Genomic DNA, 24,494 nt, shown 5'->3' with positions numbered 1-24,494 from the left:
ACATTTTCGGGTTCGGTTTGATTTTCAAGTGTACGGAACTGCTATTTGGAACTGATTAGTTCATGATTATTAGAACTAGCAAATATCAATTAAACCGAAAGTTCGATTTGATTCGTTTTCCAAAACATCCAGTAGTTTTAGAATCTTGTAATTCTAGTAGTCTAGTAATATTAACTAAGTTTTTTGTTCCTTTTTTTGGGGTAATGGCTCTGTTTGTTTTGCAAGAAAATGGCAGAGCGTAAATTCAAGGTAAAAAACTTTAGTTGGAGATGCATTATGTTAGAAACAAATATTAGGCCGCATTATGTTAGAAACAATTATTAGGCCTTTTCGTGATGTAAAATTTTTAAAAAATTGGCCAGACACATATTACTATATCTATATTGTACACGTTTATTAATTAAGGTTTATTCTTAAATTATAACTTTAAGAAATTGAATTTTTATTTTTAAAGCACTCAATAGTCAAGCGATGAGCATATTTTCACTTCATTCGGATTTGAGATTAAGGTTTTAAGTTCTCTTATGTCTTATTATAGAAGTTGATTTAAATACTAATTCAAATTCTTTTATATCTATTGTGTAAGTTGATTTTGATCTATTGATATCAGCCTAAATAATTTTGTTGTGAGAAACATAATTTTGATTTTTGATGTGGTTTTAGAGTTAGACTATTGGCATCCCTCCAAACTCTTATAAAGTCCCTTATTATTGTTTCCTTCTTATTAGAAAAGAATATGATCTAATTAGATATTTAGATGGACATTGCATATTGGTTTTCTTGTAAAAGAGAGAGAAAAAAAATTACTGGTTTATCAAGGAAACTATAAATATTAATATTCCAATTAAAAAAAAACGTATATTTTACTCTCGTTTACTCAGAACTTGTATAGGTAAGTTTTTTTTTTTTAAAAAAAAAAAGCATGTGAAATACAAAAGAAAATGGCTATTGAAATAATATTTTTTTATGTGTAATTTGGTAAATGCACAAATAAAATTCTATCGTGGGAGAAGGGAGATGGTCCAAAATTAAAGAAAGATTTATTGACACTTTGACAGCACAAGCATTTAATATCAAATTTTAAAATGTTTTAGAAGATGGGAGCATGATCCTCTCCTAATTTGAGTACTTCTAATCTTTTACAGATCTTGTGCCACATGTGTTTTAGTGTTAGTAGATGATTAGGATTTAGTTATTTTTTCTTTTTAATTTATTAACCACCAATCATATTAACATAATTTACTCAGATAAATATAAGATTAGGAGAGGATCCTGATCCTTGGAGACGAAGTGGGGGGGGGGGAGTTGGGACCTTATATATGAGAGAGAGAGTGAGATGGGGGTTGTAGAGAAACAAAAGAGTGAGGCAACTAAGTGAAAATGAAGTGGGTGCTTTTAGAAAACAAATGAAATTTTAGACGCTCTTCATAATGGGGCATATAGGAGGTGGGCTTTATAATGGGCCATAGAGGAGGTGGCCCTAATAGATTTGTCTCGGTGAGAAAGAGAAGCACAGCTGATTTTTGGTTTGATTCTATATTATTTAGTGGTCCTTAAGTCTCCGAAACCAAGAAAAATATTGTTTTCTTTAACAAGCTGATTCATATTTATCATTAATCACAAGAATTTTATGATGTCGTATTTTGTACATATATCCCATACGCCAGTTGCTATGGTAGAGTGGTGACAGTGACAGCGATGACTCTGTCATTGTCTATATACCAAAAATGGGTTTGGCCCGTGCATACTTTCCGGACCAGTACAAAAAAAAAATCAGATGAGCATAGAAATATTGATGCGAAACAAATATTTCACTATTGGAGAAATTCTTTGAGAGGTAAAGTGAAATTATTTATTAAAACTTAATTACTACGGGGAGACTACCCAATTTTTTTTTTATTATAAAAAAAAGTCTTTATCATTATTATTTTTACGTTCTTATGTGAATATCGAAGTTAATCCCCAAAAAAAAAAAAAAAATTGCAAGAAATTTTTGGAAAAGTGGAGAAGTTCTATATCAGAGATTTTATGTCATAACGTGATGTGGAACCAGCCACTAATATTTGTAATATGAATGAAAAAGAAGATTGTCATCTTACTGTACTCATCCTTGCAAGCAGCTCACATCCTAATTTTCTCTATCAACCTTCATCTCTTTCGCTTGTAACGCGTTGAGCCCAGTTGTGCCATCACTGCCCATTATCTCGCTCAATTGCAGTCTGTTAAGAATGTTATAACTTTATCAATCAAGAGCGATGGCAAAGGTTTTCTGTCTAATGCAAACTTAGATAAGTGATGTTGACCCAAAAATTTCATCTTATTGTTTTGTTTAATCTGTCACGTATAGTTTACCTTGGGCTCAACTTCTCTTAAAAAAAAAAAAAAAAGAGTTGTTATTATTATTATTATTATTATCTAAGAAAGTTATTTTCAATTTGTGTTGTGAAGTTTATTTTGGACTCAACCCCTCTACGAAAAGTCATGTTTACCTTGTCTTTGAAAAGTTACCACAATTTGATTTTGCTTAATGAAATTAATGAACCTATTTTCAGTACACCAATTGCGTCATACTTAGCCACCACAATTCTCCACATAATTCACATGTAATGGTTCCACGATTTCTGCAAATTACCGTGGCTGGAATGTCATCAATTTTGCATTGATTACATGATGCTATCAACATGCTTACATTCAAGTGATTGGATATATAAGAACTTTACAAGAATATAAACAGTCAATAATATAGAATAAAAACAAGTATACACGACGAACATGTTATCTCCGAACATCAAACTGGACTTCTAAATCTATTTTTATTGTACAAACTCCGAAGCCAAGAACTAATGCAATGGAAAAGCGAGGAATTACATTTGATTTGATTTATAAATTTTGTAACAAACAAGATCACATGTCTCTTTGTTGAGTACATAAAGGCACCAGGTCGGCCATGCTACTGGTTCCGCCCCGGCACGGATCGTTTCAGCTATATGGTACGAGCAGAACACGGGGTTAAACAGGAGCCGACCCGAGATGAATGCGACCAGGAAAACATACCGACCAGAAGTATACGCCGAGCCGATACTCATCCCCAGGAAAGCGGGAACACGATCTCACAAAATCGCGGTAGTTGCGCTTCTCCCAGAACGGTTGAAGGACACGCGAGATCCACGTTTGCCCACAATCTAACAGTTAGAGTCCCATGAGGGGCTACCACCACCCGAAAAAGGAGGGATAAGGGGCAAACAAAAAACGTGGGACAAAGGGCGGCTATAAAAGAGAAAGACATCGAAGAAGACAGGACAGAAAAACTGAGGGAGGGGAAACGCTGCCAAATTGCAACCAGGCCATTTCCTTACAAATTTCTTAAATCCATATTACACTGTTTTCCCGTAAACACCTTGTGCTAACTTAGGCATCGGAGGGTTTACGCCGGCAAAACCACCGGCGTCTCTGATCCGTTTTTGCTGAACGCAGGTCTAGTGAGAGAGGGAAGGGTGATTCCAACCCCAGTGGTTCGAGTGACAGTTGATAACACAAACGTTGGTGACAGAATCTGATCGGTCCAAGGACGAGCAGATTTCAGCATCAACACTCTTAACTATTAGTCGATAGTTTCATATACCCATTGTTACTACTACTTTACTTAACAACAAGAAACTAGAAAAGACTATTATTATTCCATGTTCGTATGCGAATATCGAAGTTAGTCAACAAAAATTTCTTAGAGATGAGACTGTAGCTATTTATCCAGCGTGTTTTCTTCTCTCGGGAATCAAAGATCAGTATTTAATGGCTACAGAAAAAGCAATCTGAGTGTAAGTGTATAACGTACCCCACCCACCAGATAATTTCTTAAGTTTTTTGGGTCGCAGCCCAAGAGACCAACCCAATCCCGAGGCCTGCAGAAGCAAAAGTTTGAATAAAAAATAGATTATAACTATTAAATAAAAATTAAGATTTTTTTATGATCTGATCTACTTTAAATATATATATATACATGTAAAATTCTCTCATAGATATTAAAAGCTCAGATCAAGAAACGATCTTTTTCCATTAAATAGATATGTTGCAATTGCAGGCAGCAATGAGCTGGCTAGCTTCTACATCTAAATAAAATCACAATGAGGATTGACGAGTTACACATTGTTAGCTAAGCCCTATACCCAAATTCCAAAATAAGCATGCCGAAGGGATCCAGATATGTTCTGTAGGATTCGGAAGATCTAACCTCACCACTCCCTTAAAGTCCCCGGAGATAAAGCTGTCGTTTTTTTTTTTTTTTGGCCCCCCCTCTTTTAATGGGAACAAGTGCGCGTTTTAGTCACTTTTCATAATGAAGATAAAGAATCTCTGATACCGTGTATGGTGTGAGCTTCTGGCTCTGAATCTTTCTACTTAGTATTATTAGCATTTAAAATATTAAATTCCAGTAAAAATGGATTGGGGCTTCGCGGTCACGGACAACTTTACTCACGTGGATCGATGATGAGTTTACTATTTTTGTTTGTATAAGGCTATAAGCTGACGAGTTAACTAAGAGACAGAGATATTATTGTCCCTAGATAAACATATGTACAATGGACAAGAAGCGCGAAAATTGGAGCAGGCCTTAGGGCTTAGGCTTAGAGCCATAGTTTGTAGATATACATGAATGATGTGATAATTAACCATGCGGACGTAATTACCCGACTGTAGGTAGGGGCTGATTCAAAAGAAAAGGCAAAGAAGTCGCTGTTGCTGTCTTCTAACTCCAATTTTGAAACTGTTTTGGTTGCTTTAAGGAACGGGCCCTGCAGCTACAAGGCTGAATTAATATTGTAGGTGCCGTATTTCAAAAGTCACGTAATCATCTTACGTGTACATTCTATCATATAACAGAAATTATTTTGAAAAAATAACACCTATGTTATTTTGGGGGAATGCACCCAAGGAAAAAATTTTCCCAAAACTTATAAAAATGACAAAATGGGAGAATTAGTTTCGCAATCCATTAGTCTAGAGAAATCATGCCCAAAGATCATATGAATAAGTAAACACACAGGGATAAAATAATTTTTTAGATCAAATTCACATCCATGTATACAGAAATGATGGGTGACACATGTCGTTAGATTAATGGTTCAAAACAAAATTCTAAATCCACATCACTCATCATCTATAAATAGAAACTCATCTCTAAGAGAAAATAAGTCATCGACCTCTTAAAGTATTGTTCATACTTAGAGAGAGAAACACATTTTCTTTGTCTTTCTTCTTTCTTTAATCTTGATCAAACACTAATTTGGGTGTCAGAGTACCTTTTTTAGGTACTCACCCTTCCGGATTCGAGGCCAATGATCGTCACAAGTTCTTCACAAACTACAAATATGTGTGAAGGTAAAAAAGTCTAACACTTTCAAATAGCATGAACCGTCTTTGAATAAAAAAATACAGTCATAATCCCAAAGTCAAGTTCATGCTACTCATATTGTGTGTGTTTGTGTGTGTGTGTGTGTGTGTAGAGAGGGAGAGAGAGAGAGAGCTTTAGGTTCAAAATTAAAATTTAGGAAAAGCTTACAACGTTGTAAATTATTTTTTTCATTGTTTTACAATATTGTAAATGAGTGTACAAAATTATAAAAGTCTATTTTCAATATTGTAAACTCGTTTTGGACTTTAATCCTGAATTTTAATCTTGGATTGAATTTTTTTTTTTTTTGTATGTGTGTGTTTGTATATGTGTGTGTGTGTGAAAATTTGGTAATTTATATATATGAAAGGTTTTTAATTCTGAGATTAAAAATTCAGAACAAGACTATAACATTAGAACACTGTTCAAAAGACAATTTATAACGTTATAAACTCCTTATTCATATATGAGGTATTAATTATCTATTAAGAGTTTTCTTACTTTAATATGATAGGAGACAAGTGAAATGATAAAAATACACAAATTCTAATAAACTAAAAGATTTAAAAAAAACAATGCATTCAAATAGGTAGTTTTTAATACATTTTAATAAATTAAGGTATCCATATTAAAAAATTACTCCGGCGAATTGACTTTATGTTGCCAACAACTAGCGAGCATGTGGTCCAAAGATGGGATAAATTCCACGTTCACAGGAATGATAAAGCTGGGAAACGTCTTTGGTTGGTCAACTTAAGGTAATGGTAAATGATGCTGCTGGGTCCCCGGCACTCATTCGACACGCTCCGTGTGTAAATTTGTTTTTTTTTTTTTCCTTTTTTTTAAGAATATAAAAATAATACAACCAATTTATATATATATATATATAGAGTATTTTTTAGGTTTGGGATGTTGAAGTGAGAAAAAAGTTTGAAAAAATTTTAAAATTATAGGATTTTAAAAGTTTAAAACTTAAATCGTTTAAACCGTACAGTTTATATGTTTTCTTGAATGATCTCGCATTTTAAAATATATAAAATATATGTAATTAAATTTAATATAACTATCATTTATATAATAATTTTTTAAAATAAATACGCACATATTATAATATTATTTAATTTTTTTATATAACTGATCCCATGTTGCATCTAATGTATCCTATAATTTCTCATAAAATAGATAATACATGTCAAGCGCTCGTTTATAGCTAATTTGGCCCATGCAACGTCATCCCAAGGGAAAATTAAATGGGTCCATTATGTTCCACACCCAGCCTAATAAGCATGATAGCATTAATTGTATATGTTAATTTCATATTGTTTCATGATAATAAAATAATTATTATGCACTTTGAAGCCTGCAAATCTGAAATTTACAAATGATAACGATGGAATGGAAGTATACAAAGGATGATGGAAATGACAGCGCAAGGCCATAGCAATATTGGGACATAGCACAATCGTGGAAAATTTGCATGCTGGAAAAACATTACAATGACAAATGATTAATTAAGATATATAGGTAGGAATACATGCTTCAAATTTTATTTTGATTAAAACCTACAAAGAAAGAATTCATCAAATCAGCTCATAAGAATGAGGAAACCAACGTCAGAAACAAGGTCTTTATCGGCGATCTTGTTCTTTGCTAGATTTTAATTTTTTTATCGGGTCTAGTTATTAAGAAAAACAGAGCTTAAAATTTTACTAGGATGGGATGCACATGAACTGGACTGAGCTAAAGTTTATAGTTTTCCAAATTCCGATGGTAGTAGAGTTTGTAGAGTGTCCATAGACAGGCTGTGGCGTGAGATCCAAATTCAAGACTAGGGTTTGATCGAACAGTAGAACTCTCAATATACCGGCAGTGATCATAAGAAAAGAAACTGGGATAGAGGTGAAGAAAAACGAAAAATTTATATTACATGATGAGACTAATCAAAGTTAATCAAAGAAACATAGGCATAGTGGTCGTAAACCCTACAAATTGATAAAGTTACATTAATAATAAGTTAACAACCAGAGAGGTTGTCCATACGGAAACCCATTGGTTTTTCTTCATTATCATTAATTAATTAGATTTACATATTTCTCTTATTACTAATCACTGAGAAGTAGAAACTCTGAAACTTGTGGACCTACGAATAAACAAAGCATCCCAAATCTCAGAGAAAGCCTTGACAATAGCTCCATGGTGCTGCCTAGAGTTCAAGGACAAGAAACATTGCAGGAGTTGCTCCAAATCTTTATCTTCAAACATTTCCTTCTCAAGAATCATCTCCAGCATGGATCCTTTAAAATCCTCATATGGATCCTCAGATTTCTTCACAACTGCAAAGCTGTCTCTCACTTTCCCTTCAAGAGCACACGGCATCAGCCTCTTCAGAAACAGGGACAGTCTCGCTGGAGTGTCAATCTCCGGATCAGAATTTGATAAAGTTAACGATGACGTCCCACGCTCATTGTTAGCATTAATATTCTCTCTGCTTGTCTTCAAAACGCTCCGTTTTGGCCTCTTCTTCATTTTCTTCTTACGCTTATCTACAGCTCTTCTAAAGGGTGTTTGTACTGTTGCTTCCCTTATGGTTTCTAGCTGAGGATTGAACTCTGATGAAGAATCATCTGCTGATAGACTTCTAGAAGATGAAACCAGCGTTTCCGTTTCTTCTTCATTGTCAACGTCGTAACCTTCACTGCTAGATAACTCACTGCCAACGCCTGAAGACGTGCTCATGCGAGTCTTTGCTGGTGCTGTCCTTTTCTTCTTTCTATCTCGTCGCTTTTTCTTCTCCGTCATCCGTGGTGGCGGAGAAGGCAGCAAAACTTCGTCGTCGCATGACGTGTGGCCGCCAGAGGCCGAAGAGTTGTAGATCTTCAGGCGAGGGCTTTCGTACTCGTCAAAGATTTTGGCCACAACGTGAAACTTATCTTCCTTCTCCCAGTGGAACTCCGGTGTGGGTGGGGATTCGGTGTGGTCGGTTTCTGAGAGTGAGAGGCATTCGGTGCTGGATCTTGATCTGCAGCCGCATGCGAAGGACGTGATCGCGGAGGACACGTGGCCTTTGATGGAGGAGTGTGGACGAGGTGGTTTAGGTTTAGGACTAGGAACAGGGCGTTGTAGTGGGTAACGGAGGGTGATCGGATGAGGTTTGACCGGAGAGAATCGGAGGAATAAAGGAACCGGATTTGACGGGAGAGCTGAAGGCACTTTTGAACGGCAAATGTTGAAGGATGGGATTACCCGAGTTATTTGGAACTTGAAGCGTTTTCCCATTGCTTTTGTTTCGTGACTTTTGTCTTCAAGGGAAACTAAAAATGCAGCGTCAAGTAATGAACTGTGGCTTAAAAAAAAAAAAGGTAGCGTTTATATATGTAGCCATCGAGGGTGACTGTGCGAGGAAATAAATGGATGTTTTTTTTTTTTTTTTTTACACCACCAAACACCAAGCGAAAGCAATTAAATGAAGTCACAACATCCTTTATTGTTCGCCACAGTTTCTGGATTGAAAGTCTTTTTTTTTTTTTTTTTTAAGTCGTTTGAAAAAGTGTCTGTGTTTTCAATAATGAATCTCTTTACAGTGAAAATATTTTCACATATGATTCGTTCTGCCCTTTCTATTTTCAACTTTATCGGCCTTTTCTTCATTTTCACATTGCTTCCGTATTTATTATGTCATATGGATAATGGTGAAATTTACAGTAAAATCCTTGTTTGCTTTATAAAATAAGTAAATGAATAAATACTTCGCATTTGTACTTAATTTGACGAGGATCAGTAGATTTACATCAATAATCTGAAATATCCACTTACTGTCAGCCAGATCTATTTCCACAGATATTAGAATTTTTTTTTTTAATTTTATACCCAAACTTTTTGAAGAGAAATGAGCACATTGGAGGCTTGCCACTGGCCAAACAACGGATCATGCAATTCATTAATAATAGTTTTCTACAAGACATATGTATCCAACAAATATAATTATTTTTCTAATAAGAATATCCTCACTTTAACGAATACTTTCATTTTAAAATATTATATATGTATTCATGATGTTGTTGGGGTCTACTGGTCTAGTGCTGCTTTCATTTTTTTTTTTTCTCCTTCATTTTCAATGCTTCAATTATGGGATACAAGAAAATAAAACAAAATCCATCATTTATGTCCTAGTATGTTGAGCATATTTTATATGAGAATAAAGAGCAATAATTAGTGAGCGTAGCTGCATTGACTAAGTCAAACAAAAATGTTTAGTTTTAAATTGACAATCATCCTCCCATCGCGTCTGCTAATCATTAGTATCTTTATTTTAGAGTAGTAGATCACAGCGGACAGCTAATAACAAATTAGATTATTCTCAAGCCTTACAATAAAAGGTGAATTGAATAAAATGAACACATTGTAAAAAAAACTAGTTTGTGTATGTTTTAAAGAATTTTCTACACAAGAAAATCATTCAAGTTATTTATACTTCAACATATATAGTATCAAGACACAAACAGAAAACAAAGAATTTTTGTTTTTTAGTTTAAAAAACAATTTGTTCAAAATTTAAGTACATGGTAATTATCAGATAATAATTTATCCCTTTGCCATCAAGTAAATAATAGTATTGGAATGCGTACAGAAAGCACCCAAATCCTTGTATTGAAACATATGTCGGGATCCACATATCCTTTTTATTCACTAGTGCCCTACTCAGATTTCTTTCTTGAGGGGAAAGCTAAATACACGGAGGCCTGCAACTGCAAGAGAGTTTCGAAATCTTTTGTGACTGATGATCCAGTGCGAATCCAACCGTGCACTGACCGATTCTTCATTACAGATATTGCCAACTCTGTGCAGCTGAAGAAACTACACGTGGTGCTCTTTGTCTTTTGATACATTTTTAATTTTCTACTTTTTTTAATAATTATACCTATAAATTATGTGTATATCAACTATTTTATAAACATTTTTTTAAAAAAAATAAAAATAAAAATTTAACTTATGTAATACTAAAAGTACATTCTTTTGGAGTCCCAGTTAAACAAGTCCCGACAAAGTTCGTATCTGAACAATTTTGATCAGACGGTGCGTGTCCCCCAAGTAAAAAGAAACAACAGACTTTTCAAGAATTAAAAATTTTAAGAGTATAATCATTAGATTACAAATTGGAAATCTAATTGCAGTACTGTGTTTTCACATTAGCTGGTCTATATATTTTGCTTGAACATATAACGAACACGATGTCTCGGGGTCGTGATAAATTTTGCATGCAAAAATGCCATGCAGACCATGCTAAATTGTTGTTGCCTGCTTTTCAAGAGATATAGAGTGACAATAATTATCTCTTTGTTTAATGAGTGGTTAAGATATTTGAATTTTATATTTTTTTTCATCTTATTTACAATTAAGCCAATTTTTTCACTATATTATAGATGAAATTGATGTAGGAAGCATATTAGATAAAATAAATTAGAATTTATTAAGAATTATAATATTTGGGTCAATTTAAAATTTAGTATTTTATTAGAATTTATCTTGTTTTATTAAAGATTATTTGAGTCATATTTGTAATTCTAATCTAATTACGATTTGAGATTATTTCTTTTATTTGAGAAAGATTATGATTAAGTTGGCTACTAGTATATGTATAGGCATGTTATTCATATTTTATGGTAACACATACAAACTTCTCATTAATAACATTAGTGTTTCTCAACTGAGATATATATATATTTTTTTTTGTGAGAGCCATTTTTCTAATTGAGTTTTTAAGAATGTATATTGGAACGAAATCTAGTATCATTTACGTGCTGCATAAGAAATGATAAAAAATAAATAAATAAAGAGAGAATCTTAATACTATTTTGGGAGGAAGAATGAACAATATAAGAAAAATATATAAGAAAAGGGAGCCCCTATGTTATAATTAATGTAACATACACACTCAACAATAACCACACAAATAATAAGTACACATAATTTATGTGGTTGTTGTTGAGTGTGTATGTTACATTAATTGTAACATAGCATTTGCCATAAGAAAAAGGAAAACAGAAATTCTTACCTATCATATGATGGGTCTAATCCATTTTCAGGAAAAAAAAATGATGGGTCTAATCGACTAATCCTATTACTGCTCTATCAAATCCATAAAAATTAACTCTACTTTTTAAATTTATACAAGACCATTTTTCTATGTGTTTGAGCTCTGGCTAGTGCTTGATCAATCTGTTGATTCAGACTAAACCTAGAAAAATGATATGAGAAGCTGATAAATCTGAGGCAGAGAAAAGCCAGCGGTAAGAATTTATTGCCTTGACATAAATAGCAAGCCTGGAGTAATTTTTTTGGCAGGAAGCTGAATCACTGACCTGATTGGTACAAAATGTTTTACCCCTATAACAAATTATGGCTGGCACCTGACCTACTGACTCAAGTAATGAAGAAGCTAGGGGCAATGTATTGTCCAAAGGGTTGTTTGTTTAGTCAAAAAGAAAGAAAGGAAAGCGGCTATTTTTGTCTTCTAGACTTCTCTCCTTTATCAAGTCTTAGCATGAGATTGTATCAATTCAATTGTAGGTAAAGCACATGCAAGAAAAGGAGCATAGCTTTGTGTAATGAATAAATGATAAATCACTGGGCAGATAGATAGCTAAGGAAAAGTCATCAACAAAGAAGCGCTTCTCAAAAACTGGGTGGGGATCCAAGGAAACAAAATGATCATGCAATATTATCTTTTGCAATTTGCATGCAAGCGTTTCTCCTTTCCCATCCCCTTTTTTTGGGGACATGTGATTTGCCCGACCCAAGAAGCTTTCTTCTACGCTCAATTTACACGTCATTATTGTCGCCTAAAATAGTGCTTCTGCGAATCCCAGTCAGTCAGATATTGATATTGGTCCTCGCTCCTACCCCAAGTTCTCAAAATTTTCGGTTCAAAATTTTCGAAATTTTGAATGATAGAGTCGACATAGAGATCTACTGGTGCTAGATGTTGAGTTGGCGTTGAAGTACATAATTAAAGTTTAACATAAATATATTGAAATACGCAATATAAACTAAAAAGTAAGGAAAATAAACTCTCTATAAATATTGGGGAGTTTTACTACTTTAAAATTAAAGGGAGGAGACGGCAACCCACTTAACCAAAGTTAATTATATTATAGATATAATTTTAAAGATAATAGAGTTTATGATTTACAAGTGTAAAGTAATAATATAGTTACATATTCTTGTATAAATTTTTTTCGTAAAAATTAATGTAGCATGATTAAATTAGTTGGATTAAATATCTCTTAATCCGCATGATTTATTTTTATTATTTTATATTTTTATTCAACTAATGAATTAATATAAAATAAATTTATACAAAATAAATTTATATACTTTTATGTAGTTTTGTCTAACAACAAACCATTATTGCAGTTGTCAAAGTATTTCTCATCTTTTAGGCTGGAAAACTCTTGTACAATCAATGGGTGAGCTTATGGGCCTAGGTGCTTTTGAAATTCAAAGCCCTCCCTAAACAGTAGGCCCCAGCCTGATATCAGTAGGCCCCAGCCTGCATCGGGATTACGATGCATATATCCGTATAATTATACATAAAAAAGAGTGATGATTATTTATTTACCTTTTGTCTGTAAACTATTTCTCTGTGTTTAATTCTCTAGAGTTTTCAGTTTAGAAAAGAAATAGTAAAAACCATCATTAATACATCTCCATGTATCATAACTAAATTAGGGTTTTAAAATAATTATTGTTAACCGTTTTATAAAAATAATTAATTGTAAATATATATATATATATACATGTAGAAAATTTATTTTTAAAAATACTGTGAATTTTAAAAGTAGTCATATATATTTGGTAATTCTTTTTGTTAAACTATTATAAGAATATAATATTGGATATAATTTATATACATGTATATATTATTATTTTTAATTGTGTGCATAAAATAATTGATGATTAAAAAATATTTTATTTTATTAATTTTATTTTTATTTTGTTATCAATATAATTGAAAGTAATAATAATCTCTTTAAACTTAAAGATTTTTTATTTCTCTGATTGAACAAGAATAATTTTGAATTTTTATAACATATGTGAGGATGTATATGAAATTGTATTAAATAAAAAACTGATTATCAAAATTAGATTTTGAAAAGTTACTACTCCCATACTTTTCAAAATCTATTATAGTAGACGTGACTTTGACAAATATAATTTTTACTAATATTTATCAAACACTGCAATTTTAAACCTAAAAAAAAAAAAACCCGAAGAATCGTTAACTTACAAAAGAACGGTGAAATTTGAGAGTTTCGTAATTTGTCCAATGTTGTTGTCTTAGTTAATTAATTCAACAAATTAATAAATTTCCAGAGCAACCAGCTAATCACAAGTGTCTAAACAGCAGCTTTTATATGTCAAAATATTGTTATCGAAATAATGTAAGCAATAATTAACAAAATTTTATTATCACTATTAATCAAAGGCAGCTCAATAATATATTTTGGTTTTAGGTAAATTGTTTTAATTAGACCTTCCAAAAAAATTAAGGTAAAATATATGTATTGATTTTATTAAAAAATTATTTATTTAAAATCAATCTTTCTAACTTTCTGAGATGTAAAATTATTAATCAAATTTTTTATATTATGATTTTGCTAATTTATCTTTCTCAGTGGACAATATAAGTTATTTGATCTTTCCTATGATATGATTGCTCTTGAATAAGTTTTTTTTTTCAATTTTAATTTTGAAGAACTTCTTTTTGTATCGGCAATTGTCTTTAGTATTATTAATAATATTATGATTCTTCACTCAAATTCACATCTTTTTTACTATATATTTTTAATAAATTTATCGAGAGCTCTTTTTTTAGATTGAACTAACTTTTCTATTATTTTCTTTTCTTTTTGAATCTTTTTGTATGCATATTTTCTGGTAGATTTTTTTTTTCTAGTGAAACAAGAGTAAAAAAAGCAACAATTATATTAGATAATTAATATAAAACAACAACATATGAACATGATAATATTTTTAAAGAAATAAAAACAATTAAATGACACTATCAACTAAGAAGAGAATATGAAAATAAAACCTGCAAATTTGAAAATTGTAACTTTCATAAATTGAAGCTTTGAGCAACAATAATTAATGGAAAGTAAAACATTTGATTCTTTTTTTTTTTTTTCATTTAAGCCAACAGTAGATTAGGGAAAGCAGTTTTTTCCCCCTTAAGCACCAAAGTGTTAAACGTACCATTTTTTTTTTATTGGAACAAAATACTAATGGATAATAATTTAGCACACATTTGGTTTTTATATAGTTTTAAATGAAATATATATTATTTTAATTATATTGCTAAATAGAGATCTTGTGATAATAAATATGATTAGAATTGTTAATTCTAATGTTAACAAGGAGATTCTGTAGAGATTTAATTGTTTGTTAATGGAAAAGATAATTATAAATTCATAAAAAGTATAAAATAATAATTTGATAACTATAATTTAAAAATAAAATTTTGAGAAGAGTATTGGGCAGCTGCCTACGGGAGAGAGCCGCTCATACTATTAGGTAGTGTTTACTTTCTAGAGTGGGAGTGTGGAGTGTGGATTCCTCACACTCCATTGTTTACTTACCATTTTTAAGGGGAGAGTGGGATTCCCACTCCATAGGTCCCATTTAATTTTGGAGTGGGGAGTGGAATTCCCACTCCCATGGGGGGAGGTGGGAGTGGGAATCCACTCCCCCTCTTCCCTTTTTACCCTCATAATTAAAATAAATAAATAATATTTAATAAAATAAATAATATCATATTTATTAAAAATAATAATTATAACATATTTATTTTATTAAATTTTAAAAAAATAAAAATAAATAAATATTATATTTAAATTAATAATATTAAACATTAATTTTAATAAATATTAATTATTTTTTTAATTAATAGTAATAAATATTTTATTTTAAGAAAATATTAATTTTGTACTATATTATCAATAGTAATGTTTCATTTGTATTGCTATTATTAATAATTTTTATTCACACAATTTAAATTAAAATTAATAAAAAATTATGATTTACATAATTAAGAATATTATTAATTATTACTAATTTATAAATAAAATAAAATATTTATTTTATTTTTCAAATATATTTTTTATTAATTTTTTAATTACAAATTATAATTCTTTACATAAGGATAAAATTATAATTTAAAACAATTTACTCCAAATCCAAAAAAAAGTAAACAAATAATTAGAATTTTGATTGACAATCCATACTTTTATTTAGTCTAAGTAAACACCTTACTCTCACTCCCACTCTATACTTCTAATCCCAAAATTCTCATTCTAATCTAAAAAGTAAACGCATGATTAATTATAATAAAGCAAATCATGTTTGGCAGACGAGATTCATACTGATATAGGACTTTGCGACCAAAAGCTCTATCTGTACCAAGACAGAACAAGTTGACTCCCCAATCGAATCTGGCCTACAAATTTTGAAAATCAAATCAACCTGCAAGAGACAAATTTAGGTTAATTTATCACAACGATTTAAGATATTATCATAACCTCTTTTTCAACCAAAAGATAAAAGAGCACTATCTTAACCTTTTTACAGTACAGCCTAACATGTCCTTAATTTATGAAAGAAAATATAAATTGTTAGTTTATAACAGTAGGAATCGTATCTAAATTACGACATGGATGTTTTTATTAATTTTGGTGGGAAGAAATTGATTTAGGGGGGTGGGATGTCAATTATCTGTATTTTTCCATAGTTTATAATTCATTATTAAATTAATTTAATATTAAGAGTATATAAGTTATTTTGCTTGACTTATATACTCAAAACATTTAAATTTTATAATTAATTTCAAGATTAGGGGTAGAATAATAAAATGATATATAAAATTAACACCATTAAAATTGCAAGAGGGTTTGGACTTATTTTAAAGCATGCATGAGAGAGATTTTACTTGATTTCTCCAAACATCAGGGGAGTAATCACCATTTTCTCTTAAAAGAGTTAGAGAACATTAAAAACAAATTAATAGGTACATATGATTATTTATAGTAATTTTAAAAAGACCTAGCAACTCAATGTTGTATGTGTTTCAAAATATGTTAAAGCACTACCACGTATAATTCTACCTATATAAATCTAATGAGCAGAACTACTCTAACTTAAGTTTTTTATTTAAAAATTTGACACAAAATTTCAAGTCATTTATCTTACACAATCTAATGAATATTGAAAGTTAAAATAATATTTTGTCAATTTATTCACCATTAAATTGCAGGAGATTAATCAGTCAAAATTTATGTCAATATTTTAAGTTAAGAATTAGAATTAAAATAATGTACCTATAACTAGAGGATATTAAGTACACGTATTGCGGTCAAAGTTTAGGTAACCGTTGCACTCATGAGTCATGAGTACCACAAACCTTTTTTTAGCCCATGCTAATTGATAGGCGTGAGTTCTATACTTCTTTTCCTATTTAAAACATTTCATTTTCGTCTCTTGAGAGTTTATTTATGTGAATGCTTTGTGGGCTAACAAGTCGCGGATAAATTCTACAATAGCTCTCATATATTACAATTAATTGATGCATGCGTTACATGTATAATTAAATTTAATATAATTATCATTTGCGTGATGGTTTTTTAAAATAAGTGCACATATGTCATAATATCATTTATTTTTTTGTACAGTTGACGTAGTTTCTTTGATATATTTTATAATTTTTTGGAATTGAATGTGAAAATTAAGGTATCAGGGAGTATAAAAGAGAAAGAAAATATGCATTACAATTTTTTATGAAATCACGAAAATTTAGTAAAATAATCAAATTCATCGTGACAAGATCGAAATAGATTAGTCATCTCAATTGTAGAAAACAAAATTTAAACTACCCGATAATGTGCACTAAAAAAATGTAATAATTGTTCTAAAAAAGGTAATATGCTTTGTTCCAATTTTTCATAGCCACGTCGCCGAGTTAGTTGTATGGTGAACGCATTTTAGATTCGTGTATCAAAAACTGAACGCCATTTTAGACTTGCACAATAAATCATACCTATTGGATTCACAAAGATATTTTTATGATCATTCTCACTTCATGTGGCGAGACGATGACGCATTTGAACGATGATTGATTGACTTTGGCTTGAATCTTGTCTGTATTGAGCCTCAGTGTATGGAATTTATGAACTGCGATCACTTTTGGCTTAGCTTATAATCCACAACTCGTCTACTCCACCACTTTCCTACTTCTGACATGGTAGGGTTCGATGTATTTGTGACTTTATGATAATAAAGTAAGAGACAGAACTAAATTCAATTTGGTCATGTCACTAACTCAGAATTAATACTTTCTATTAGATTTTTCCTCCTCAATAAACACCTGCTTCGATATCTTGTGTGTGAGCAAATTGAATAGCACAACCAATGTTGGATGAATTCGAATCATTTACCATAATTGATCTATCTTATTCTATTGTTTTTAGTTCTCAATTTTCATCGTGATTGCGATAATATCTCAATGATTACTTCGCATCTTAATTCAAAAACTTTGATCAGATTATTTGGCAAACGGGCATCGAATGGGTCCTCTTTTAATCTCCAACCTGCAGTAATTAATTAATTGTATCTTTGTTTGTTTCACTGTCACACAGTTGGATTCCTGCTAAAAAGGTTATAATAATAGTTATTTTTACCTTAAATATGCCGGTTCATAGGGGATTTGGGTCGATACCAAGATGGATTTGGCTCTTCATGGCCTTATAAAACCTATTTAATGGATACATGCGGTGAAGCTTAATTTTAGTCACTACTTCCCTAAATATTACGGATTGGCTATATGATCCCCACTCTAAAGATGCGAGTCAACGCACGTGAGAATGGAAAATCACAGGTCAGATTTCGAAATCATCCTTATCTAGAATTAAATACTATGCACACGATTTTCGCAGAAAAGGCCAAGCCAATAAGAATAAGATAAGACAATGCATTCCAAAAAACATTTCAACCGGCCGAAACGAAGTCCCTCTCAATATACGTCCCACCATAATCCGTATAGCCAGACTTGACCTGCAGTTTTGGGGCCTAACGAGTGGGCACCAACGAGGCAGTTCAAGTTCACTTTCTGTCCTACATAAATCTGCTAGCCTCAGCAGTTTACCATTAGAATTATAGAGAAACTAAAATACAAAGAGCCATGGTCGTGCATGCGGTAGATAACTTGGACGCTAATGGCGAGAGCCAGAAATTCAATAAATATGCTTGTGCCTGTTCTATTGTTGCCTCTATGATCTCCATCATCTTCGGATATGGTACTATTTTCTCTTTTTCTCTCTTCTATTTACTTACTTAATTAGAGGGTTCAATTTTTCATGATTAATTCAACGAAATAATAATAATAATAATAATAATTTTCTGCCCTTTTTCTTCTTCTCTGTCAACAAAGTTTTGAATCCTCCTATATTTAAACTAATAACTCGGGTCTTATATTCTCCTTTATGTTGAAAAAAAAATTCTTCGGTTTCGGATATGTATGTGTGAGTAATGATACTTTGACAAAATGTGTAAAAAGACAAAATCATAAATTGAAACGTTCCATTTTCAGACACCGGCGTCATGAGTGGGGCCATGATATTCATAAAGGAAGAACTGAAAATCGACGACGTCGAAGTCGAAGTTCTCGCGGGAATTCTCAACATATGTGCCCTCGTGGGCTCCCTATTCGCCGGAAGAACGTCTGATTACATCGGGCGACGTTACACAATTGTTTTAGCCTCCGTAATTTTCATGGTTGGTGCAGTTTTAATGGGATATGGCCCAGATTACGCGGTGTTGCTTGGTGGAAGATGCATATCTGGAATTGGCGTGGGCTTCGCCCTGATGATAGCTCCAGTTTACTCTGCCGAAATTTCGTCCGCCAAATCTCGCGGTTTCTTAACGTCTCTCCCGGAACTTTGCATCAGTATTGGCATCTTGCTCGGCTATATATCAAACTATTTCTTCGCAAAATTGACCTTAAAACTCGGCTGGAGGCTGATGCTTGGTGTTGCAGCCATTCCTTCTCTTGTATTAGCCTTTGGAATAATTAAAATGCCCGAGTCTCCAAGGTGGCTAGCGATGCAAGGTCGTTTGGGAGATGCCAAGAAAGTGCTTTTGCTAGTGTGCAATTCTACGGAAGAAGCTGACAGGCGTTTACATGATATAAAGATTGCAGCTGGGTTTGATCCCAATTGCAACGAGGACTATCTCAAGCCTTCCAAGCACAGTCGCGGTAAAGGCGTGTGGAAAGAGCTTTTCTTACGGCCTACACCCGCTGTGCGTAGGATTTTGGTCGCTGCAATCGGGATACATTTCTTTGAGCATGCAACAGGAATTGAAGCCATTGTGTTGTACGGTCCAAGAATTTTCAAGAAAGCCGGTATCAAAAGTAAGGAGAAGTTATTGCTTGCCACAATTGGCGTCGGACTTACCAAGACTTTGTTCATAACCTTCTCCACTTTTTTACTCGACAAAGTCGGGAGGAGAAAGCTTTTGCTTGTAAGCACAGCCGGAATGGTTGTAATGCTTTCAACAGTTGGTTTTGGCTTGACTTTGGCCGAAGCCTCAAAGCACGAATCAAAGTGGGCCCTTGTTCTCAGCATTGTTGCTACATACACATTTCTAGCATTTTTTTCAATTGGACTTGCTCCAGTCACATGGGTTTATAGTGCTGAGATTTTTCCCTTAAAATTAAGAGCACAGGGTGTAGCCATCGGAGTTGCCGTCAACAGGCTTATGAATGCTACAATTTCTATGACTTTCATTTCGTTGTATAAAGCTATCACAATAGGAGGAGCCTTCTTCCTTTTTGCTGGCATTGCTGTGATTGCTTGGTTCTTTTTCTATTTCCTCTGTCCGGAAACTAAAGGCAAGAGTCTGGAAGAAATGGAGTTGCTCTTCAGCAGACGCTCTCGAAACAGCAATGGTGGGATAGAAATTCAACCCGGAAGCAATGCTTCGAACGCAAATAAGTAGAATTTTATGTATGGTATTTTCCATTTTATAATTTTTTTTAATATGTACTTTGTTTTCACCTGTCAGCGAGTTGTTTATTTGTTCTATCCGAGTAAAGAGGCTACATGATAAGACAAACGGGGCGGGATGGACCGGCACTCAAAATCTCGTTTCCGTCGTTATTGCTCATGAGACATAAATATGGACAAAATTCATCTTTATTCTGTCTTGAGGATAAAAAAAATTAGGACCAAATTGGGACCATTCAAAATTTGTCAATTATCTCAAATGTTTCAATAATTAACATATCTAATAATTATAGGTATCAAATTCTCAAGGGAACTAGATATTGACATGTGTCCTAAATAATAAAAGAAAATTAATTCGGACACTTAACCTCTGGAATTAATTTCTATTAAGTGATGTTTAGGAATAAATAAGACCTGGAACATTGAAAATGCTTAAAATATCCGAAACATTCGAATACTCGAAACAGCCAGAATTATCATACCTACAACTATCATATTTGAAATACCAAGAATATCATAAATATCTAGAGTGTCAAGAAAACTTGGAACCATCATTTCTAGAAAAAATAAGAACATCAAGAGCATAAGAGGAGAAGAAAACTAATAACCATCGGAAAAAAAAGGTATATTACTCTCACTGCTAAGTACTTAGGGTGCGTTTGGGATTGATGTACTGTAACTTTTAAGCTACAGTTGTTGTGGAAAAAAAAAATTATTACTATGAAATAAAAGTTAGTAATAAATAGTAAATGTAAATTATAAAATAAATATTGGTAATGAACATATTATTATACAAGTGAAATATAGATATTTTGTTTTAAAATATAATAAATGTAATTTTTTATTATACAAGTGAAATATAGATAACTTTTGTTTCATAATAAAATTTTATTGATTTGTTTAATCCTTTTAATTATTTTTTTCCTTTTTTATAATAGTAATTATATTATTTTAGTAATTTTTAAAAGTTCTGTATTAGTAAGATTCATTTATATATTTTTTTATTCTCGTTTTAATGATACTCTCTAATGATAAAAAATAATTTTTATTCTTGCTTTCTCCCCGAAATGGCTATTTGCAAAATTTTCGAAAAGTGACGAAAAAAAATCTACTAAATCATTTCGGAATCAATTCAAAGAACAATGAACTGTCTACCGAAACATCAATTCAGAGAAAAATTGACAAAATAATTTTAAACCGGAATCAATTTGGAAAAAAGTTCACAAAAAAAAAATTCTCTTGGAACTTTAGTTTAGAGAAAATGTTTGCAAATTATCACTTTCTCCTGCAACTTCAGTTTGGAAAACAAGTTCATAAACAACATTCTTACGAAATCATTCTTCCCATAATCTATTCGAATAATAATCAATTTTCTACTGGAATCTCAATTCGGTGAAAATTTTCATAAATAAATTCCTTTCGAAATCATTAATGCTCGTAGATTTGAACAAAGATGATAGCGTTTTGCTTGAGTGAGGCTTTGAGCTTTCACATTTTAGGGTTTTGTCGATTGAGAGTGCATGAGGCCATGAGTAACGATGACTAGTGTGTTATGTGCTGAGAGTAAACACTTTGTAAAATTTTAAGTATTTTAGAGAAACTAACCCAAAACGATGTGCTTTTTTTTTTTTTCATTTTTTTTATCTGTTAAAATTTTAAAATTCGGTCAAGCATAGTTAAAAATTAATTTCTATCACAAAGTTTATGATAAAGAAATTTTCTATCACCACAATATTATACATATTTTATAGACAATAATTCTATCATAATTCTATTGTTAATTTTTTGATAGACCATAATTTTATCACGAGTCCATCATATTTTTATGATATAAGTGAATTTGTCATAAAGTATATGTCATTTATTATCAGTTTTCTTGTAATAGCACATGTCATAATATCATTTGTTTGTTATATAGCTAATATCATATCTCTTATGTATTTTAAAATTTTTCAAATAGTATATAAAATGTTAGAAATTTGAGATATAATCTATTCATATCAAGGAAAGTGTATTATATTATTCATCCTATGAAAAATCATACTAAGAAATATTAACTGGTACCTTAAAATAGAAACTTATAAAAAAAAAATCAAATCAAATCTTAGGTGTATATAAATCATGCCCACAAGACACCTAAAAAGAAGGAGAGCCCTTAGGCAACCATCAATCATTCTCTAACAAATTTGCATTTTTGTTTTTAACTCTTCATCGTCGATCTTTAACTTCTTGAATCTTTCTCTTCTTCTGCAAATCTTTTAGAATTTACGTGCATGAGGAAACTTTGTCCAAATATTGAGAAAGAAGATGGCCTTGAGACGGTCCTCGAGGTACCGATACCAGAAGAAATGTTCACCAGCATGGGTAGCAATGTCCAATTACGTTGGCAAAATTTGTCCACATGGATGAAGGCTCAAACTTCTGATAAATGGTCACAGCCAGTCATTGCAGGTCGCATTAACGAGCTTCGATTCCTCCTTTACCTTGTTGGATCTCCTCTTATTCCTCTTCAGGTTCAGTTGGGCCACTCTGTTCACAAGCCAGTTAAAGATTGTTCCATTGTAAGTAAAGTCCAATTTTTTTTTCCAGTTCCGATTTCTCCAATTCTTATAAAAATAAAAATAATCGTAGCTAGCGCATTTAGTAATAATAATAATATATTTATAAAATCAAATTAAATTTAATAATTTGCCATGATCAGCAAGCCTCAACCGCGAAATACATAGTGCAACAGTACATAGCGGCCACAGGAGGGCAGGCCGCATTAAACGCAGTGCACAGCATGTGCGTAACAGGTCAGATGAAAATCACAGCGTCAGAATTTCACCAAGGGGATATTGAAAAAAGCGTGAATGTGAAGAGCAACGAGGAAACAGGTGGGTTTGTGCTTTGGCAAAAAGATCCAGACTTATGGTTCTTGGAACTCGTGGTTTCAGGCTGCAAAGTCATTTGCGGAAGCAATGGCAAGCTTACATGGCGCCACTCCTCCAACCACCAAGGACCCATTTCAAAAGGCCCTCCCCGACCCTTGCGCCGCTTCTTACAGGTACCTACCTTCATAGAATTTAATGTTTTTTTAACTTTTAATCGAACGCTCACATTAACTTTGGCAGGGGTTGGATCCGAGGTCCACGGCTAATTTATTCTTAGACGCTTCATGCATTGGAGAGAAAGTTATAAACAATGAGGACTGTTTTATACTGAAGCTTGAAACTAGTCCAGCGATTCGAGAAGCACAAAGCGGGCCTAACTACGAGATCATTCATCATACAATTTGGGGTTATTTTAGCCAGAGGTCGGGACTGTTGATTCAATTTGAGGACTCGAGGCTGCTGACAATGAAAACAAAGGATGGCAATGATGTTTTCTGGGAAACAAGTACCGAGTCAGTGATGCATGATTATAGATACGTTGATGGCATCAATATTGCACATGGTGGCAGGACTCGAGTCACCGTCTTTAGATATGGGGAGCAATCGGCCAATCACAAGAGGGACATGGAAGAGAAATGGAAGATTGAAGATGTTGATTTGAATATTTGGGGATTGACCAAGGATCATTTTATGCCACCAGCTGGTGTGAGGAAGCAAACAGAAAATTGTTGAGAGATTGACATCGCATGTAAATACTAGTAATCTTCTTGGCAGACATTCGTGCTTTTTGATATCGCGAGAAAGTGAGGGAACATTTTTGGTAAGTAAAAGAAGATTTTGGTATTAAAATTACAAAACCTTTAAAAGAACGAAATCATATGATTTTTGATATAGATCTTGGGTTACCTTTAAAGATAATACAAAATCTATAAAATTAGAAGAATGGTGGTATTTTATTGTCTAGTGCTGATTGTTTGGGAATATATGTAAGGATAATAATAAAAAAAAGGAATACTGATAGTGAAGAAATCATGAAATCCATTAAAAATAAAATAAAACAAAAGGTCATAAAAAATTAGTTAACGCACATTTACCGTATCAATTCTGATCATTAACAATTAGATGTATTGTTGTGAGCAAGCTTTATTACAGCATCTATTTGAGATGGTAATTTTTTTT

General features: G+C 32.2%; 3 protein-coding genes across 3 annotated transcripts; 2 read left to right on the top strand and 1 right to left on the bottom strand.

Moving 5' to 3' along the window:
• Positions 1–7,283: 7,283 nt before the first annotated feature.
• LOC18037128 (transcription repressor OFP7) lies at positions 7,284–8,754 on the bottom strand. Its single transcript, XM_024180783.1, has one exon. The coding sequence runs from the start codon at positions 8,663–8,665 to the stop codon at positions 7,496–7,498; it is 1,170 nt and encodes a 389-aa protein (XP_024036551.1). The 5' UTR covers positions 8,666–8,754; the 3' UTR covers positions 7,284–7,495.
• Positions 8,755–18,406: 9,652 nt separating this feature from the next.
• On the top strand, positions 18,407–20,520 carry LOC18037127 (probable polyol transporter 6). The gene is made up of 2 exons (XM_006425644.2): positions 18,407–18,732; positions 19,026–20,520. The coding sequence occupies exons 1-2, from the start codon at positions 18,618–18,620 to the stop codon at positions 20,432–20,434; spliced, it is 1,524 nt and encodes a 507-aa protein (XP_006425707.1). The 5' UTR covers positions 18,407–18,617; the 3' UTR covers positions 20,435–20,520.
• Positions 20,521–22,703: 2,183 nt separating this feature from the next.
• On the top strand, positions 22,704–24,085 carry LOC18037126. Its single transcript, XM_006425643.2, has 3 exons — positions 22,704–23,003; positions 23,144–23,488; positions 23,556–24,085. The coding sequence occupies exons 1-3, from the start codon at positions 22,716–22,718 to the stop codon at positions 24,045–24,047; spliced, it is 1,125 nt and encodes a 374-aa protein (XP_006425706.1). The 5' UTR covers positions 22,704–22,715; the 3' UTR covers positions 24,048–24,085.
• Positions 24,086–24,494: the final 409 nt, after the last annotated feature.

This window comes from Citrus clementina, unplaced genomic scaffold (assembly GCF_000493195.1).
Source record: "Citrus clementina cultivar Clemenules unplaced genomic scaffold, Citrus_clementina_v1.0 scaffold_7, whole genome shotgun sequence".
Taxonomy (NCBI): domain Eukaryota; kingdom Viridiplantae; phylum Streptophyta; class Magnoliopsida; order Sapindales; family Rutaceae; genus Citrus; species Citrus x clementina.
The sequence above is the reverse complement of the archived record's forward strand: the minus strand, read 5'-3'. Positions and strand labels throughout refer to the sequence as shown.

Coding starts and splice junctions, on each gene's coding strand:
- LOC18037128 (XM_024180783.1), bottom strand. CDS start 8,665: ATGGGAAAACGCTTCAAGTTCCAAATAACTCGGGTAATCCCATCCTTC.
- LOC18037127 (XM_006425644.2), top strand. CDS start 18,618: ATGGTCGTGCATGCGGTAGATAACTTGGACGCTAATGGCGAGAGCCAG. Junction 18,733..19,025: donor CTCCATCATCTTCGGATATG/GTACTATTTTCT, acceptor TTCCATTTTCAG/ACACCGGCGTCATGAGTGGG.
- LOC18037126 (XM_006425643.2), top strand. CDS start 22,716: ATGAGGAAACTTTGTCCAAATATTGAGAAAGAAGATGGCCTTGAGACG. Junction 23,004..23,143: donor CAGTTAAAGATTGTTCCATT/GTAAGTAAAGTC, acceptor TGCCATGATCAG/CAAGCCTCAACCGCGAAATA. Junction 23,489..23,555: donor CCTTGCGCCGCTTCTTACAG/GTACCTACCTTC, acceptor TAACTTTGGCAG/GGGTTGGATCCGAGGTCCAC.